This window comes from Rhipicephalus sanguineus, chromosome 1 (genome assembly GCF_013339695.2).
Source record: "Rhipicephalus sanguineus isolate Rsan-2018 chromosome 1, BIME_Rsan_1.4, whole genome shotgun sequence".
Lineage (NCBI taxonomy): Eukaryota > Metazoa > Arthropoda > Arachnida > Ixodida > Ixodidae > Rhipicephalus > Rhipicephalus sanguineus.
The window spans coordinates 111,667,637-111,687,151 of record NC_051176.1 but is presented as its reverse complement, the minus strand read 5'-3'; the positions used below and the strand labels follow the sequence as shown (position 1 = coordinate 111,687,151).

General features: G+C 39.3%; 1 protein-coding gene across 2 annotated transcripts; it reads left to right on the top strand.

Annotated features, from left to right (window-relative positions):
• Nucleotides 1–87: 87 nt before the first annotated feature.
• Nucleotides 88–17,743, top strand: LOC119396151 (phytanoyl-CoA dioxygenase domain-containing protein 1). 2 transcript variants are annotated; one of them, XM_037663247.2, is made up of 11 exons: nucleotides 88–201; nucleotides 5,022–5,165; nucleotides 5,257–5,332; nucleotides 5,414–5,461; nucleotides 7,699–7,754; nucleotides 7,839–7,901; nucleotides 7,979–8,000; nucleotides 8,083–8,211; nucleotides 11,700–11,819; nucleotides 12,306–12,432; nucleotides 17,074–17,743. In XM_037663247.2, exons 1-11 carry the CDS (start codon nucleotides 133–135, stop codon nucleotides 17,123–17,125), a joined length of 906 nt encoding a protein of 301 aa, XP_037519175.1. In that variant the 5' UTR covers nucleotides 88–132; the 3' UTR covers nucleotides 17,126–17,743. The 2 variants fall into 2 exon arrangements, with proteins under 2 accessions (XP_037519175.1, XP_037519181.1); XM_037663253.2 differs by lacking the exon at nucleotides 88–201 and adding an exon at nucleotides 356–534.
• The last annotated feature ends 1,772 nt before the right edge of the window (nucleotides 17,744–19,515 follow it).

Sequence of the window (19,515 nt, the reverse complement as noted above, 5' to 3'; positions counted from 1 at the left end):
TGTCGCTATAAATTTGCAACCTTGGTTGTGTTTGTATTCATCAAGCATGAAACATGCCACGAGCGTGACCCTCTTTAACCGAACTTTCTTTTTGTTTACGTGCATTGCGATATCTGCTGTAAAACATTATAGATGTTTAACAAACACAAATCAGCAGCCATGAACTTGGTATTTCGATGGACACATCATTGTTTTAGCGAGGTGAGATACGAATGTGCATCATATCTTTGCTCGCGGACACTGGTAAAAACATAGTTAAGTCCGTAAAGTCGGGAATTAATTTAATGAAAACAAAAGTGTAGCCGGCGGGCACGCTCCTGACGTTCCGTGAACTCGTGGCTACAAGGCCACTGAAGCAGACTGAAGTGACCGATAAGATGTTTCGCGTTACACATTTCGATAAGACTGCAGCAGAATCTCTCTACCCGCGCTCAAGCACAGCGTTTCGCCCGCGTTTGATATGGGGTGTTGAATTGAAGAGTGCGAATCATGAACGACGCAGATGGCTTCAGCTTTGCGCCGTGCATCGAACAGGTAGTATATATATACTGAGTGAGCATGCGCTGTGGATGCACGTACTCTGACATTTGCTGTGTCACTTTATTACATCGTTAAATGCGTAGTTTTACCGTGTCATATTTCGTGCCCACGTGGTTGAAGCAGAATTCCAAAGAACAAACATTGCTGATTCGCCATGCCCAAAATGTCCGGATGCACGCGAATTTCCGTTTTGCAGAGTCATTGTTTCATGTAAGGCTTTTAATTACGCATTTGCAGAGATTGAACTCCAGGCGTATGGCTTTTAAACGCTCAAACGGTTATTAAACAATATACGCGCGTCTTATATATGCGATCAATCGTTTTCCATCTCGTGGTGATCGAAACAACGTCATTGGCTGCATGGTTACGATATCATTTCGACACATGAGCTGCAAGGGTAGGATGTACTGAAACGACTGCTGCATGGATCATTTGACCATTTTTACAGCATCCTGTAAATACTCTCGGGAATGTGCAGGCACGGACCCAAGGGAGAACACAATGGTGTTTGATGATGATGATAGTCGCGCAGATGCTTACGACCAAAAGTAATTCATTCGCGTCCCAGCATGTGTTCTAACAACACAGTGACAACTGTAAAGGACATCGTCGGCTTGTGTGGCGCATGAGCACACAAACGTCAAGGGAAAAAGTGGGACTGGAGCCTGCAAAAAGAAGAAGGAAATAAAGAAGCTTTATTTGAAAGGAAACTAAAATTAGGCGATGGTGGCCGGACCCTCAGTCCAGGGAACCACTGGCACGAGCCTACAGATCATCCCCTAGTTCCACGCACTGAGGTGTGTGATGTGACATTCTGGTACATCATGTGCAGGAATATATGGCACTGATGCCTGTGGCACTGCATTTCTTGTTTAATGATTACAATTCTGAATAAAGCTATACACAGAGGTTGCCCAATACATTCACTGCACTGCTTGGCAAAATCATACACCTGCTTACATACATGCTTTGCCAATATGAAAAGCACTGGCAAAACCGGAAAGGAAGGGGGAGGGGTTAAGCCCCCCCCCCCCCCCCCCGAATTTTTTCAATTTTGCATGTGTATATTGTAGTGAAGAGGGGGACCATAGCTCGGAGACTGTAGGGACAGGGAAGAATGTGGTGGAAGAACCAGAGCAGAACAGCCAGCCCACTGCAAGGGTGCTGTCTCTGTGTCTTTTCTTTACAATGCGTGACAATATATACTCACACACATACAAGTGCAAGCAACAACATACTGGATGACCCCCCACCTCCCCAAAAAAAATTTCTGGTTGTGCTCCTGATGAAAAGGAACACTAGATTTGTGTGATCTAATTTTGGTCATTCTTGAACCAAAATTAGAAATGCGCAGCAGGCTAGATTCATAATAAGAATTGCGCAAATGTAGCACAACCAGCAGAAAGCGAGTTTCAGTCTTCCATATAAACAGCTGCCATATTTTGAGTACCAATAAAGATAAACAGAACAAACTGGTGGGCCAGTAGATACTGAATATCTTGATGTTTAGTGCAAAGAAATGACAAGGGACGAGAGAAAACATGAGGATACAGTGCGAGAAAGATTTCCCTTTACCGAAAAAAAGCTCCCTTCATACGAGTGCTCAGTTACATATGCACAAAGGTTCTATGTGCACAGTAATACCTCCTTATTTTAGTCCCTCCAACAGGTGCTAGTAGCATTCCAAGTGAACGAGTCAAAGTGGGGGTTCTAAAAAACTGCTCAAAGTGTATGGTACACTAATGAGCTGGACGGACGTGATAATGCCAGGTTATAATTTGAAAGGCATCAAAAAGCATTTTTCTTTCATGTGGAAGCGGAAAAGTATGGCTTCTGAAGGAAGCATTTTTTTTTAGCATATGAGGAAAAGAAGTCTAGGTATGATAAATATGCAGCGGCCTCTCTTCCAAGTGAAACCTGCAATCATTTGTCTGACAGATCTCATTTTGTATCCAAAACGGGATCAGTATGGATATTGATATGTGATCTGGTTATCTTATGGGTGAAGTGATTGCCGAATGACCTTAAAGGGACACTGAAGTGAAACATTAAATCAGTTTAGACAGATAAATAAGTATTTCAAGCCTCTATTGTCATCCTTTTTTCCATTACAGGATAATTATTAGAGAGCAAATTAAGGTCAAAGTTTTATTTTTGAATTTCATGCCGAAATTTTCGCATGTGAACGTCAGTGTGATGTCACAAATTTCAATGTCTTTTTGCTTATATTGGCAACATTGGTTCAGTAAAAGTTTCTGAAGCTTGCTGTGTTAAGAATCTGGGTCCCTCAGAACACAAAGTAAACATTTTTTACCGATAAATAATTATGTAGGCCCTAGCAGGCACTGTCAAAATCTACGACTTCACGGCGAGCTAGTGCGGGAACTTCAAGGTGACGTTGCAACCTGCATTTTTGCGCGTTTTCTCGCTTATCAAACGCCTTCTCGTGGTAAGAACGGTGCTTTGAATATTGTAAAATTGTAATTTACTAATACGAGCAAAGTTCTAAATGCAATGTCTTTGGAAAATGTTGTGTAAAGTGCATAGTACACAAGCTGGAGATTTGATTATGTAGGGTTATGAATTTAAACATATCAGAAAACATGTTTCTCTCACATGGAAAGTGAAATCCAGAATTTCTTGGCAGAGGTCATTTTTTTTCCTCTGGTGGATGTGCAAAGGAAGTTCTAAAATGTTATCCATAAAATGTTCTCTTTCGCATACTATATAGACAATTAGCTGCTAATGAATTGTTTTTTTTTTCAACTCCAATGTGGGGCATAGATGATCAAATATAGTTTGTATATTCTATGAGATTTCTAGGCTGGAAAGTTGTGTGGCTGCTTGTAGAAATGTACAATTTGGATCATGGGTCTCAAGCATATGGCTCATGGGCTACACGTATACAGGTCAGCCATCATAAGTCTTTGGCCACTGAACATGAGTGTGAAGTTCATTTTTATTTCTAAGGAGGTTGGAGGAGGCAGGGAACAAAGCTGCATACGCAGTTTGAAAACACCTGGCCCCTACAGTTACAAAACTTGACAGGGTGGAGCTGCCATGCAGTTTCCAAAAAAAAAATCCACAAATTTGGTAAATACAGGATGAAAATTGGATAACATACTTCATTCACAATACGAGACTAAGAATGACGATTATGAAATTTTTCAGTTTCGCGTAAGTTCACACATGCCAGAGCTCAACAAAGCAACATAAATAGCCAGGGTGGCCACATTTCAGTGGATGTGAAATGCAGGTGGTCTAAATTTATCCCGAGTCCCCCCACTATGGTGTCCTCATAATCAAAGCATAGTATTGGAATGTAAAACCCAAGAATCTAATTACTTATCCAAATTAAATGAACAAACATGATGCTTAGTCTGAAAAACAAGGCAGTAGGGTAAACTAGTTACTGGTACTTACCAATCTCAAAAGTTATGTGCATAGTTTTATATAGAAGAGCCGCATTTGTTGTAATGAGCATGAGTAAGTGTAACTGGTGAGCAGAGTATCACGAAAAGCAGTTGCCAGTGAGAATGCATACAGACTATATTCTAGATTTTTAAAAAATTAAGAAAAAAATAGTGGAGCTTTATTGTAACAAGGAAATGTCCAACATTAAAATAAATGCATGCATTATGTTCACTATCAGTGACAGGGGTATATTTGTTACATACTGGGTTGGCGACAGGTATTTTAAATTTGTTTCGTTAGCCATGTTTTGCCATGTTTGTTATGCTATACAAAGGAAGTTGCTGCAGAAAATGGTTTTGCTGTTAAGAGCAGCATACAACTGTGATAGAATTCACATCTACTTATCAATAAAGCACTTTTAGTGCTCTTGCTATAGTGATAAACTGGCCAATTAAAGAGTTATAGAGAAGTGTTTAAGGTGTTTGATGACAGGGCTCAGAGTAGCTACATATACTGGGATCCTTTTTTTTAACTACCTATATAGAATATTTGCAACAGTACAGTTGTAGTCACTGTGATGAACTGCTCAAAGAAAGGGACATCTCTTAATGCTAAAATGTTAAAGCATTTGTCACATGTGGCGTAAGTGATCTGCTCAGTGTCCACCATTAGAGCAACAGGTCTTTCTGCAGTTTTTGTTCTCACTTTGCAGACACTACCTTTTCTAGCGGTACATGTGCTATAATTACCGAAGCAAAAAGTTAGGGTCTCAATAATGTTAAAAGTATAACTGTATGCAGCAGTGGCACATAATAAAAGCTTGCAGCACAGATATGCAGATTATTAGAACAATGAGGGGTGCCTGTGCTTCCCAATTAGCATTTCCTTGACTTGCATATTGTTTAGTCATTTTTCAGGCTGTCTGTACCCCTTTCGCTACTTTGTGTCACTGTTGGAATACATTCAAAGTCACGAAAATGATAAACTCATATTGCTACAAAATAGTTTTACATAAAGGGACACAAGCCTCTCACATCTCTTAACCTAAAACTCTCTTAACATTTCAGTTCCACAAGACAGGCCTGGTATCAATACCCGACTTCCTATCAGATGATGATATCAAGCAGATGAAGCAAGAGTGTGAAAAAATAATCGACAGCATTGAGGACAACGTTGAGCAGCCAACCATTTTCACCACAAAAAACAATGAGGTAACATAAGGAAGGTCACTATCTAGACAAAAGAGCGGTGACAAGGCAATAACAAACTAATCAGCTGTGCAAAACTATATTCTGTCTGAAGGGAAGGAACACATACTTCTTGGAATCTGGTGACAAGATTCGGGCCTTTTTCGAAGAAGATGCATTTGATGAGCAAGGTAATATGGAAAGCAATAGCTATAATCTTGCCTCTCCTCTTAATACTTGTGGTGACTGAAAAATTACTTTCTGCATTACAGGAAACCTGGTAGTTAGTAAATCAAGGAGCATAAACAAGATTGGGCATGGTAAGCTGCAGATACAACAAATATTTCGCACAGTAGGCACGAGTGGTTATAGTTGCTCGCAGATTTAGTCTTGTGGGCAAAACAGCATTGGAAGCTACAGCTTATAAAATTCTGTGGTATACAAGTAAACCATGTGTTTAATTGAGCTAGGTCTAGATATAAACAGTGGGCATAGAATAGACCAATAGTCTGTGTCCTCCTGAGTACTGATTTAGTGCTTTAGGTAAATGAGCAACATTTAACGCAAGACATATACATACTATGAAAATTTACAGTTGGAAAAGTGTCAAATGGCAAGTTTTTTCCCTTGGTTCCCTTGACCACTTCGGCCGCAGCTGTGATGCAAGAGTAGCTACAGTGACCATAACATCCAAAAAATGGTATGCTAGCCACCCTTGCAGGGAAACATCAGCATCAAGATAGAGAAAAATAAAGGGGATTGCTGTGTTGTATGCGAAAGTACAGAGAAAATGAAAAACTTTGCACTATTCAAATTGATTGAAAAGCTTTATATGTGGCACTTGGTGTGCTCATAATTTTCATAGCTCAGGGTTATGTGGGGGCAAAAAAATGAAGAGTGCGTGCATGTTTCACTCATGTGGCCCAAAATGGTAGAGCGAGCTGATATGAAAAATGTCTGCAATGTGTCGTTGGCTAAATAATGTATCAGAGGAATGCACAGGGTGCACATGGACTCATAGGAGAAAACTCAGTTACTTTGAATAACACAACAAAGAAATGTTTAAGGAATCGGCAATGAATGTGCTGAGCATTAATTAAACTCTATGTATGAACTACTGATATACAGTGTGCTTGCACTGATCAGAAATCGTCAAATAGGGAACGTCACTGGAGCCAACATTCCGACTAAGGGACTTGTCTATGTCAGGGCAGCAACTGCTTTCCTTAGCAGCGTTTTTATGTATACCTTGCTCAGTCTGCCTCACAGTGGTGGGGAAGGAGAAGAGTAAGCTTGTGTGCCCCAGGAACTTTTCCTGTTCAATGATTTCTCGTCACTTCAAGCCTCCATCTTTCCCTGAACTTTTCTCTTTTGTAATGCGGCTTATAATATGCCAATTTAGGGACAACCACAAAGAAGGCAAATGTCATGCCACTGTAGGGTGAAACTGGCAGCAGGCACAGTGAAAGAAAAAAGACTGGGTGTGTTGGTGGAGAACCAGTCAGGTGTCAACACGAAGAGGTGGTACTTGGTGCTCTTTTGTTGAAGCATGAAAGAAAGCTATCTGCTGACAGTTCTTGTTAAGTAAATTGTAGCATCAGGGTTCCACATTTGCTGTTATGGCCATTAGTGGAACTGGCCAACACTTCTAGGGTTATACATACAAGAATACGCAATAAAGCGGATGGGAGAACAGGTGCTGGAGCCTGTAGATTTGCGTCCCACTAGTGGCAAGTTGTTTTTTCATCCACTTTCATTTCCCTTTATCCCATAATTGCTATAATTCAATTAAAAACTACATATAATGCCCCTAATGTGTTCATTGCATTCAATATCAGATGGCCTCATGTGGTTATGACAACGTGCCTAACAAAAAACTGGTCCCTCGATTGGTTCCTTTTCATTCATTCCTACATGAGTGATAAGGCTAGGAAATTTGAGAATATAATGTGGGTCCAGTCAAAACAAAACAAAGGTATTGAAAAATTCCTCCAGGACTTAAATGAGCCTGAACACAATAGTGATGATAATAAAGTGACCAGATGTTGAAGGTACATAAAAAAAATTTAACCAATAATACCTGTTGTCTTATCGTCTTTAGATTTGATAGTATCTGGCTATGGTAGCTGGAGAGACAAGATGCTAATATTCTCATACACATGCAATTAACTTCAGATGGTCAAAACATATCCAGAGCCTGTCCTTACAACACCCATCATTACCCGTAGTACACAAGTGCATTAGAGCACAAGTATAGTAATTATATATCTGAGTAATTAAAAAGTACATTAACAGCAGATCAAACAAAAAGATTAGTGCTTATATCTGAAATGTGACCATATATACACTTCATTTTAAAAAAGTGCACCATGTCTTTTTCTTTTTATTCAGAAAACGCTTCACTCAGCATGTGCTGACACATTGCAAGCAGACTGCAATGTGTCTGCATCTTTCGGATTCTCAGCTGTAATAGCACTCACATGCATGTGCCTGACCATAAAATGGTGACATCCAACATTGGGCACGAAATTTTAAGAAATAAACTTGCATGTTACAGCTTTGCACTGGCTGAATCCTGTTTTCAGACGCATCTCCTTCAGCTCCAAAGTGAAGGTACACATCAGCAACATATATTGCATTAAAAAAAAAAAGCAAAAAAAAAGCAGAGACATTTGAAATAAGACGGTTTCATTTCAGGCACTGGTCAAAGAACTTGGATTCAAGGATCCACGCATTGTTCAAAGCATGTATATTTTCAAGGTACGATTTGTGTTATATCAGTACAGTTACGATTAATGATGGCATTGCCTAAACGTCGATTACCCCCCATTTTTCAGAACCCAGAAATTGGAGGTGAAGGTAAGACAAGATAGGCTGAATGATGATAAATTAAGGTAACCACCAGACTAGAAAACTGAATGCTGCCACTTTTGGTATTTAGTGACAGCACACCAAGATGCAACATTCTTGTATACTGAGCCAAACCAGCTTATTGGCCTCTGGTTTCCACTGGAAGATGCCACATTGGAGAATGGCTGCCTCTGGTATATCCCTGGATCCCACATAACTAGTAAGCAAAAAAAAAAAGTGCCACTAGTTTGCAACTGCACTATTTCCTTTGTGTCTGTGTGCATGCTCCCATAACCCTGCATGAATGAACCCTCATAAACTCTGTGCCAAGCAAGGTAAAGCTTATGAAGGGTAAGAGTGCACAGAAGATGAACACACAATGAAGGCACACACGCGCACACACATAGCGCTACAGCGATGTGTGTGCGTGTGTCCACTTACCCTTCATAAACATGGAATACCAACATGCCCACTTTACCACCTTGGTGAAGATAAAGCTATTAGTGATCATAGATGCCCACTTGAATGATATTTTCAGTATTGTGATTATTTTCAAAAGGAAGCAAACATTAATACACAAGAAAGAAAATTCTGATAGCCTGTTTCTCAAAAATATTCTGCAACTACTGAACTGCATGAAAAAAAAAGTGGGCATGATAGCTGAATAACTTTGGGTACTAGTGACAGCTAGTAGACGCCACAAATCTGGTTAACCATGTATGGTCAAAAATATGTGCTTCATCCATTAGTAACACATATCAAGAGCAGAGAACTATCATTTAGTGCTGAAGTCATATTGGCAATTAGTTGAACCTTGGTTAACTATGTATGGTACAAGTGTTTATATAAGTATATGTGTGTTGGCATTTGCATTATCCGTGAAAGGTTTTTGCAGCATTGTTTGGTCTTGGGCATACCTATTTAAAATACTGCAATTCTGCGTGTGATGCACACATAGGCCGACTCCTTGTTGGCAACTTCAAAATATTCAAATTATAACCAAAATTTGGACATTAGTCTATATCTCCTAGTCCGCAAGATAAGGTTGCTGCATTAAGACTTCCACTTCAGTCATTGTTCCAAATCATTTGCCAGACATGCAACTCTTTCATGATTTTAAGCTTGATTACAAGGTTGTAATAAAGATTTTATGCAAACTTAAAGGGAGTTCCTTCAAGGAGATTTACAGTAGAATGGGGATGGCGTATGGTACTGAGTCTCCTTTGTATGCTACAATAACTAGGTTCAATAAATTTGATGTGGCTCTATCGACCAACCTGCGTCATTGAGTTCAAGACTAGAGCCTTGTCATAAACATTCATTGAATTAAAGTGTATAAAATTTCCAAGGAATTCCAAATTTTGAATTTTAGTGCATGCACATTCATTCATGTCTCAGCACAAACAGTATCACCAAAGCTTTATGAGAGCAAAAAGTGTCGCACTACCAGAGGCAATGCTTTCCGACGTTAAGTGGCTTGACTTCAAAAGCAATGGGCCAGATACAAGTGACTTTTCCACTCCTACTGAAGTCTGCACAATGAACAGCTGCAAGAAAAAAACTAGGGATTGCAGCAAGCAATCTCTGACAAAAAAAATGCCATTAATGAAGTGTTTCAGCAGATTGAAAGTAGTCTCATCCTTCTAACCACACTGTGTGTGCATAACAGGTATCAAGATTAACTTACCCTTGTGAGATGCTAGTCAAACATGCAAGTGAACTTAACAGATTTTTCTATATGTGAATTCAAGCATACTTTTACAGCTGATGCAACAATTCTTTCTTTCCATATCACCACGTTTAGTACTGCATGTAAAGAGCACTCATTCCTCTTTAAGCAACCACTTTCAAGAGAAATGCCTTGTGCTAGCTTTTCTCCACTTGTTTATATTTCTGGATAAGTGTAACACTGTTTCTAATAGTTGAGGCAAACTACATTGGGAGATACAATAGCTTAGAGTCTGTTCCAGTCATTCAGGTATTGTATGTGCAATTGAACTATCTACCCAGTTGCTCTTTAGAAAAGAACAACACTCCTCCGTGGTACTGCAGTCGCTGCCCAACATAACAGCCAGTTCTGCAACCATGACGTTCCTAAAATTGATGTCACCACACCTTTAAACAGCAATGCATCCTTTCAAATGTACTCTTACAAACTTGGTGACATAATATTGATGAAGCAAACTTAGTAGCATTACTGTTCAGTGCAGGAAAAAATTTAGAGTGAACAAAAACTAATTAGGATTAAATCAATATTTACCTTCACACTTCATATGTTTTTCTAGGCAAAACTAACCACTGTTGCCTTACTAGCCAAACATATGTTGAAATAGTCATAAAGAGCAACATTTAATCAGTTTTGAATTTTAAAGTTTTCACTGAGACTCTGCAATTCACTAGGTGAATAATAATAATTGATGGGGTTTTGAGGAACGCATAGCAGGAGACTGGATTTATTTAGACCATCTGGGGTTCTTTAACATGCACCTAAATGTAAGTGCATGGGTGTTTTTTGCATTTCAACCCCGTCCAAATGTGGCCGCTGTCGCCGGGAATCGAACCGCGCCCTCAGGCATTCACAAGGTGAAAAAAGTGTTGATTGATGACAGAAAATTAAGGCGGAAGTATTTCTTTTTCAATCTTGCACACAAACAACGGCATCGGTATGTCAATGCCGTGCCACGAATGAGGAGGAGAACCGAGGGTCCCCGATCTTCATCATTGGCAACCACATGAAGCCAACAGACAATGACATATATCTGCATGTCCTTGTCATTTCTGTGCCAAGAACACTGAAAATTTTCTAGGTTGAACCTCTCGTTCCTTTGTAATGTAGCTTTGGTCATCTTGATTACAAATATTATTCAGTGCCCAGAAGGTCGTGTCCAGCTCCATGCCGTCAAACGTAGCTCTTGTGGGAATCTTACAAGGTGGCATTGGCGCCTTGCTTTTAGTTTATTTATATTTTAGTACTTTTTCCGGCTCACTGACTTTATATCATGGTATGACTGACAGTTTCAGTGTCCCAGGAGTGTACTTTAGGAATCCAGACTAATAGTTTTCTTTATTGTCAATTTAAAGCACACTAGTCTGCAAGTTTTCATGTCAAATCACAAGCATGATCACTGCTGAGATATTACTTAGGTACTTCTGTTATGAAGTTTTGTCCACACTGTAAAGTAACTAGGAGTACGTCACTGCACATGCCACCAATTTTGGTGTATGTGTTGTATTTCTTCTATATCAACTAAGTGATACCACTGCTGTGCCAGTCTTCTCCTCTGACTGTACTTTCAAGAGAAAACTAACGCAGGCCAAACTTATCCTATGTTCTTGCCCTAATTCAACAGACGATAATAGTTGCCCATCATTCAGTGCTGACCGAAAAGATTTCGCCAGGAACTCCATACTTGTAACTGAAACTCGGCAAGAAAAAAAATTTTTTGGTGCGTTACTTGTGGACAACATGCCCATAAAGGCTTAGAAAAGGCTAGTCTGCAGGTTCTCACATAAATTCAGAGCATTGACCACTGCTAAAATGCTAATTGGATATTGTTGGCTATAAAGTTTTAACCGTTGCTGTAAATTGATTTGAGTACATCAATGCATATGCCAGCATATGCATTGATATGCACGGTGTGGGAGAATTGGTCTTTCTGAATAATTACATATATTTGTGAATAGCACACTCCTGTAATCTCCCCACAGTGAGCCTTTCAAGAAGATATGTCCGGAATCATGACCCAGACGGACCATTGCTAAAAATGGTTGAACTGTCTACCCATGATTACAGCAATGAAACATTTGTGCCCGTCCCGGTGTTCAAAGGTTTGTAGCTGCAGCCCTTCACTTTGAATGTCTTTATAATATGACACTGCTTCTGTCAGGCTCTGCAGACCATGTTCAGCTATGCTGGATATAATCTATGGCTCAAAAGTGATACGCTATACATGGCAGACATTTATTCCAAGTCATAAAAAGCGTGTCATGAAATAATTTTAAGAAATGTGCTTAGAGTAATCATAATGTAAATTAACTAGTACAACCAAATCCATTTTGTAACACAGGCAGGATCATTGCATCCTGGCACAACCAAATTGATTGATGGTCTCAATCTCTTGTGGTGCAGCTTGAAATATATGTATTCTCAGGGAAGATTATAGCTCCAATGTGTGATAGTACCACATGAGAGAGCAATTGTTTCGTCTGACTTTTATGCATGTTTTCGCACAAAGTTGCTTTTTTCTTTTCTAAGACGTAGAGAAGAAAGGGGGGGGGGGGTCTTACATGAGTTGTGTGTACTCTCTTCCACAGGCTCATGTGTAATCATCCACGGAAATGTCGTACACAAGAGCGAGAGAAACTGTTCTCTTTTTCCTCGACCAGCCTACACATTTCATATTATCGACAAAGATGGATCTGAGTACAGCCCAGAGAACTGGTACGTTTCCCTTTCTTCGAAAGGGCTCAATACATCAATGTCTGACAAACTGCCACGAAGAAATGCATGATGGTTTTTGTATATTTTCTTTCTAACTGCTTTGTCGCAATCATTCATGTTGAAATCCATTGCTTCTGATAAAGTATGGGAAATACTATCAATTAATGCTGAAGTGATGGATTAGTTCTCCAAGGTATTCAAACAATTGCTTTTGCTGAGAACACAGCTTTTATAAGCGAAACAATGTGATGAAAGTAGAACAATATTGCTCCCATGACAAAACATGTAATTGGTAAGTTGCAGTGAAACAATGATAATGGACAAATTCATTTACTTTACATTTCGAAAGAATGTGTAGTTCAGTCAACTTATTAGATTTTTCTTTAAAAAATGATGCCAATTTGTCAGCAATATTTGCAGGAATGTAGTACTATCCTTTAACTTAAGGTATGTCACCACATTTTTAGAAATCTTTTAGATTTTGGCCCAAAATTGCTTGTGTTTGAGAAGACAGTTTAAAAGGACACTTCAGGTGTGTTTAGGAAAAAAAATTGAAACTAATTATAATAATAATTACAAAAATGACTCAAAATACACTCATCATGCCAACAGTCATAACTGGGTGATTCCACGTAAGATCGAACAAACGATGGCTGGTCGACCTCTCAAATTTATTTCAAAATTTTATATATTATTGCCTGATGAGTGGAAAGAAGAGAGGCGCAATTTGTTTTGCCGGCAAAAATTTTTTCGAAGCACAGGAAATCAATAATGACGAAGAGGTGGAGTGGAGCGCTATCCGCTCTGCTGCTTTGGCCAACTTTCGTTATGAATTGCACGAAATGTATTAAAGTTAGGTAGACGAAATTTCTGTAACTAAATATATGCACGTTTTTGCTTCTTCTCTGGTATTTTTAGTTTTTATGTGTAGTGTAGATGTTTTTATAAAAAAACCTCAAAATTGGCCCAGGGAACGTTATTTTCTTTACTTTGAACGCCCTTATCTCAAAAAAGCCTTGTACCAGAGCGACGAAAATTCCGCATTACGTTCTTCGCATGCTTATCTACCAAACTGCCGAATCTTATAATTATATAACATTTCAGTAAAGAGATATGATCGGGCTAACTTCAAGAAAACACCGAACAGTGCAAACTTCTGGCGACAAAAAAAAAAAAAACATTTTTTATATTTCTTAAACTTTGTCCACTTATTCTCCTCCACATCAGCTTTCATAATCATTGAAAACATGTTGCATAATGTTGTTGCACTAATAGTTACGGCCCCTCCAATAAGACCCTTAGGCAAGGATTGGCAATTCCGACTTTTTGCCCAGCAAGTGTATAAAATGCAGGCAGGATTGAATTTCTTTTTATTAAAAGGCCAGCAGTACCAAAAAAAGTGTTGACAACACTGAAGACGTTAATTTTGAAATTATTTGGTCACTGCAGCGGCCACAAGCGCGGGGCTACCAAGCAGGTGCGCGCGCACCCGAGATGCTCGTTGTAAGAGACAGCGCAGTGAGAGCTCGTTTTCGCGTCCTCAGACCGATTGAGTTCGAAACAGCAACACCTCTCGGGTGACTTGAACGCACGTGCACCGGTAGTGGCAGTGATCTGGTTAATGGCGTCGATTTCTTTTTCAGGGGGCATAAGAATGTCATCGTTAAACTGTGCGTTCCGTGAAGATCTTTCATTGCAGTGGTAGCAAAAGCACGCGTAGCACAAGTAGTCCGTCTCACTGACAGTCACTGATCTTTCGGGCGTTAAACGTTCCTTCAAAGCATTTATCTCTAGGTCGGTAACTCTGCGAAATTTTGGCTTCTTTGTAATAATTAAAGGAGTAGTGACACAATTTTAAGACATCGCAAAAGGGACATTTTTTGCTTCATTGGTATGCAGTGTCAATGCTGTCCACACACTGGAGTCGGAGAACACGTATAAAATATTTTAATTTGACTTTGAAGTTTTCGTCGCTGAGCATCTGCAAGCCAGCCCCACTCCAAGGACATTATCCCAACGAGTCAAGACAGTTCCCCCGAGTTTGCGAGTTCTGCGTCCTGCATGCAGCCTAAATCGTAGAAATCACTGTCAGGGTCACGGGACGACAATTCACTCATCGGGGTTTATGTTCACCACGAGCAGATGACGGATTTGCTGCTAGTACGTCGCGAGTTTCTGTGTCTCCGTGACGTCACACTGCTATGAAACGACACTGAGAAGCCACCCCCTCGATATCGAAATTGAAAGTGTCTTTTTAAGGTGGCGCTAATTAAAATATATACGATGCATTCCCAGGCACCACAATAGTCGTTTTAGGTTTCTCGAGACCAGTATTTTTATTTAGAGCAACAATCCGAATTTTTTTTAAATTCGTGTCAGTACTCCTTTAAGCTTCTTGTCCTTCGAAAGGTAGTCTCCACAATAGACTCATTCAGAGCTATACTTTCTCGCCATGAGACGCACAGGAGGAGCAGAGTAAGAGCAAAGCGCAAGAACTATCCGCGCCGAATGAAGTGTGAACAGCGCACCGAACGCGCAGCCAGTTAGGCCGTCTGCTGCCGACATCTAATATAGGCAAGTGCATCCGGTTACCGATAGTTTCGCTTTTCTTTCCTTTGACATTCCATATTTTTTTCTTTGCCACTGGAGCACCACATTCATGCTTTTCACTGATCGCAACTGGCGCTAGCGCAGTTTCTCAGGCAGCAGCGTGCGTGAAGCGAGCCCTCATAGCTCCCTTATAGAGTTTTCATCTTGCTTCCATCTCCGCCGTGTTATCAGTGCCTAGCTGCGATGCGAACAGAGGGTGGATAGAATAACGAAGCTCCAGTGCACGTGCGTTCAAGTCACCCGAGAGGTGTTGCTGTTTCGAACACAATCGGTCTGAGGACGCGAAAACGAGCTCTCACTGCGCCGTCTCTTACAACGAGCATCTCGGGTGTGCGCGCGCCTGCTTGGCAGCCCCGCGCTCGTGGCCGCTGCAGTGACCAAATAATTTCAAAATTAACGTCTTCAGTGTTGTCGACACTTTTTTTGGTACTGCTGGCCTTTTAATAAAAAGAAATTCAATCCTACCTGCATTTTATACACTTGCTGGGCAAGAAGTCGGAATTGCCAATCCTTGCCTAAGGGTCTTATTGGAGGGGCCGTAACTATTAGTGCAACAACATTATGCAACATGTTTTCAATGATTATGAAAGCTGATGTGGAGGAGAATAAGAGGACAATGTTTAATATAAAAAACGGTTTTTTTTTTATTGTTGCCAGAAGTTTGCACTGTTCGGTGTTTTCTTGAAGTTAGCCCGATCATATCTCTTTACTGAAACGTTATATAATTATAAGATTCGGCAGTTTGGTAGATAAGCATGCGAAGAACGTAATGCGGAATTTTCGCTGCTCTGGTACAAGGCTTTTTTGAGATAAGGGCGTTCAAAGTAAAGAAAATAACGTTCCCTGGGCCAATTTTGAGGTTTTTTTATAAAAAACATCTACACTACACATAAAAACTAAAAATACCAGAGAAGCAAAAACATGCATATATATATAGTTACAGAAATTTCAGCTACCTAACTTTAATATATTTTGTGCAATTCATAACGAAAGTTGGCCAAAACAGCAGAGCGGATGAGTGCTCCACTCCACCTCTTCGTCATTATTGATTTCCTGTGCTTCGAAAAAATTTTTGCCGGCAAAACAAATTGCGTATCTCTTCTTTCCACTCATCAGGCAATAATATATAAAATTTGAAATAAATTTGAGAGGTCGACCAGCCATCGTTTGTTCGACCTTACGTGGAATCACCCAACTACCGACCCAACCATACAAAAATAAAATGGCTTGGCAGCATTATAGCTGTATATGTAGGCTGTGCAATGAACTAGGATCTTTGCACTATCATCAATATTAGGTATATCATAGCCTAAAAACCAAAAAGTGTGCCGTTTCAAAAGGTTGCATTTCAGCTGAAATATTATATATCAAAACTTATTCATCACTTTCAATTATCCTAGTTCATTGCACAGGTTAATGTCTAAGCAACAAGCATGGAAAGTTTCAGTGGAAAATGTTGATTTGTTCAAAAGTTCTGAGCTTTTGCGCAACAAAAACCAACTGAAAATCAGGTTTCAAGAAAAACAAGAATTTAATTTTCCGAACACGTCATTTTCAGTTTGAGGGCAGTCGCAAAAAGAACATAACTTTCAAACAGAACCAAATAGAGATTTAATTTTTTCTGCACCACAATTCTGAATGTCTGTACATTTTTAGAATGTCAGAAATAAAATTCCACTGCTTTTGAAAAAAAAATGATTTTAAAGGATGGCAACATACCTAAAAAAAAGCAGGCAGATAATTCTAGCAGATAATGAGTTAATGTTACATTATATGGCATTTGCCCCCATCTTGTGTGGTAGTGTCATAAAGATAAGGAACACGGTTGCCATTAACCAGAGAGGTAACAATCCTTTAAGTCTAGACCAACCCACACTGTCCCACTGAGTTCTCGTAATTTCTGCAAGTAGCACAGCTATGCCAGCTAGTGGATGTCCATTCTAAGGAATCTGCAGATAAATGTGAAAGAGCTTACATTATGTAGCTTAAATTACTTAACAAGTACTATAACACAACTTTAATTTGTTTCAGGTTACAACCAAGTGAAGAACTTCCTTTTCCATCACTTTATGAAAACTCCTAGGCACAAAGATTGGTCCAAGCATGTGCAAGTTCATACCACACCTGCGCTACACCCTAGTAGAATCAAAAAGCGTAGTAGTAAAGAGGCACCTTACAGAGTATGTTGCCTCACTTATCACATGCACATATTTCCTCCTTTTACATTTCATTATATGTACATGGCCTTTTTGATGGCTACTCTGCATAAATGTTTGGTAAAAGTTTTCTACCTAACTTTCTTACTGTCAGCTAGAGCAAGACATCTTTTTTTACAGATGTCAAAACATGAAGCTTTTTGTTGAAAGCATTTTGTTGCACCAATGATGGCAAAGAAAGGTGCATGCATTGCATCAACATTGCATAGGCAGGCAGACAGACCTAAGTGTCCTGCAGTATTGACTGATTACAAGCCAGCTATACCTAGAACACAAATAAAAGAACACCTCTTACCCGAATATAAACAGCGGCCATTACCAGCATTTACCAGAAAGTCGCCAAGCTGCAGTTTGCTTTATACTCTGCAGTTACCTTTTAAAGCTGCACAGAGTGACTTCCTATGAATAATCCAATTTTAGGAGGATCCTACAAGTATTACGTGCACTTATGCTTTTTAATAAACACAGCATTTATTTTTTGTGGATATTGTGGTTCATGTGTTTTTCTTCAACGAAGTTGCATAAAAAAAATGGTTGACATCACTGCTAATGATGCACACACAAGCATGTTTCACATAACATGAAACAAACAAAACAGTGGTGATATACATCAAAGGCGAGCAAGACTAACGGCACGTTTGTAATCATACAGAGTTGCAACTTTTTATCATATTAATCAGAACTAACAGACAATAATGCCAAGGAAAGTATAGGGGGTGTTATTTCTAGTAATTAGGATATAAATGTTAGGAAAACATTTATATCTTAATTACTATAAATAACACCCCCTATACTTTCCTTGGCATTATTGTCTGTTAGTTCTGATTAATATTGTGTCTAACAAAGAAAAACGAGCCCTTAAATGTCAACTTTTTATCATGTGATTTGTCACCTAATTAGTTAAAGCTGAATTGTGCAAACTTTTAAATTATTTTAGAGCTGAAGCTGCATTTAAAGAGCTGCAGAGCATGGTTATAAAATACCCAGTGAACTTCTTTCTAAGACACGTTCTCTTACACAGATTTGAAATGTTATTAAACTGCGCGAAAATACGAGGACACAAGTAAGAAACATACTTATGTCCTCGTCTTTTTGCACAGTTTAATAACATTTAAAAGCTACGAACCAACTAGCCTGCCAGAACATCTCACTCTTCTTGGGCTCTCAAGAAAGCTCACAAAATCTGAACAAAAAAAAGCATTATGGATTCATGCATCTGTACTAAAACACTCAATAATGTTTCTCAAGAAGAAAGCCCACAGAGTCAAGAACATAAAGAAAGCTGTAGGCCCACTGCATCCGCAAGCCAGGCAGCCATGTTAGCACCGCTGTCATGAACATGGAAATCCACCAGTCCCATATTATAAGCAGAACGCCAGCACTGAAAATGGTTTGAAACGCACTCACCGAGTTTCTTACAATGTACATGTGGGCTTCATTTCTTTGTAAACAATTGAAAGTAATACAATCCAGATGCACATGCACTCGTTAGTGTTATAATTATTGCTTATGACTTTTTCTCACACCCCTCTCAGGAGTTCATAAAAAAAAAAAAAAGAAGAGGACCATGTAAACAATAACATAGTGAAAATTACATGCTCTACCACCTTTCATATACAAGTTATGCTCTAAATTGAACAATCAAAAACTGTCACTTTGGCTCTGCAATTACGGAATTTTGCAGTTGAGCACAAGACCACAGGTTTTGTTACTAGCTGTGGCAGTCACCTCAGACCGATTAGTAGTGCATCGCAAAAGTGCCTATGCATTTATGAGTTACCTGCACATTAAAGAATCCCAAGTCATCAAAATTAAACTGAGCTCTTCCGTTATGCTGTCTATCGCAAGCAACTTGAATCTTTGGCATCGTCACTTATTAAAGACAAATGAACTTACAAACAACATGGTGACAGAGAAAACAAAGAGCAAATCTGAAATATTCAATTTATTTATTATTTTTTTTTTTTTCAAACTTCGAGTTTGATCATTTCTGGGTTTGTTTCTTCGACATGCACGTCCTAGCACGAGCAGACACATTTTGCTTCAGCCATTCAAATTTACCAGCTGTTCGACAAAACAGCAGTATCCTGCGTTTGCACCACAAAGTTCACTAAATAAAACCAGAGTTTCATAAATTACACCGTCAGATACCGAGACTCAGTTGCATCCAGCCATCATTGTTTCTTCAGTTAACTTAAACATCTGGTTGTCTATAGCTAAATACCATGTGTGCGTGTAAGTATGTACATGAGTGCAA

Excerpts from the sequence above, each read along its gene's own strand:
- LOC119396151 (XM_037663247.2), top strand. The coding sequence starts at position 133 with ATGTTTAACAAACACAAATCAGCAGCCATGAACTTGGTATTTCGATGG. Across the intron at positions 8,001-8,082 it reads CCCAGAAATTGGAGGTGAAG|TGACAGCACACCAAGATGCA; the intron begins GTAAGACAAGAT and ends TTTGGTATTTAG. Across the intron at positions 11,820-12,305 it reads GCCCGTCCCGGTGTTCAAAG|GCTCATGTGTAATCATCCAC; the intron begins GTTTGTAGCTGC and ends TCTCTTCCACAG.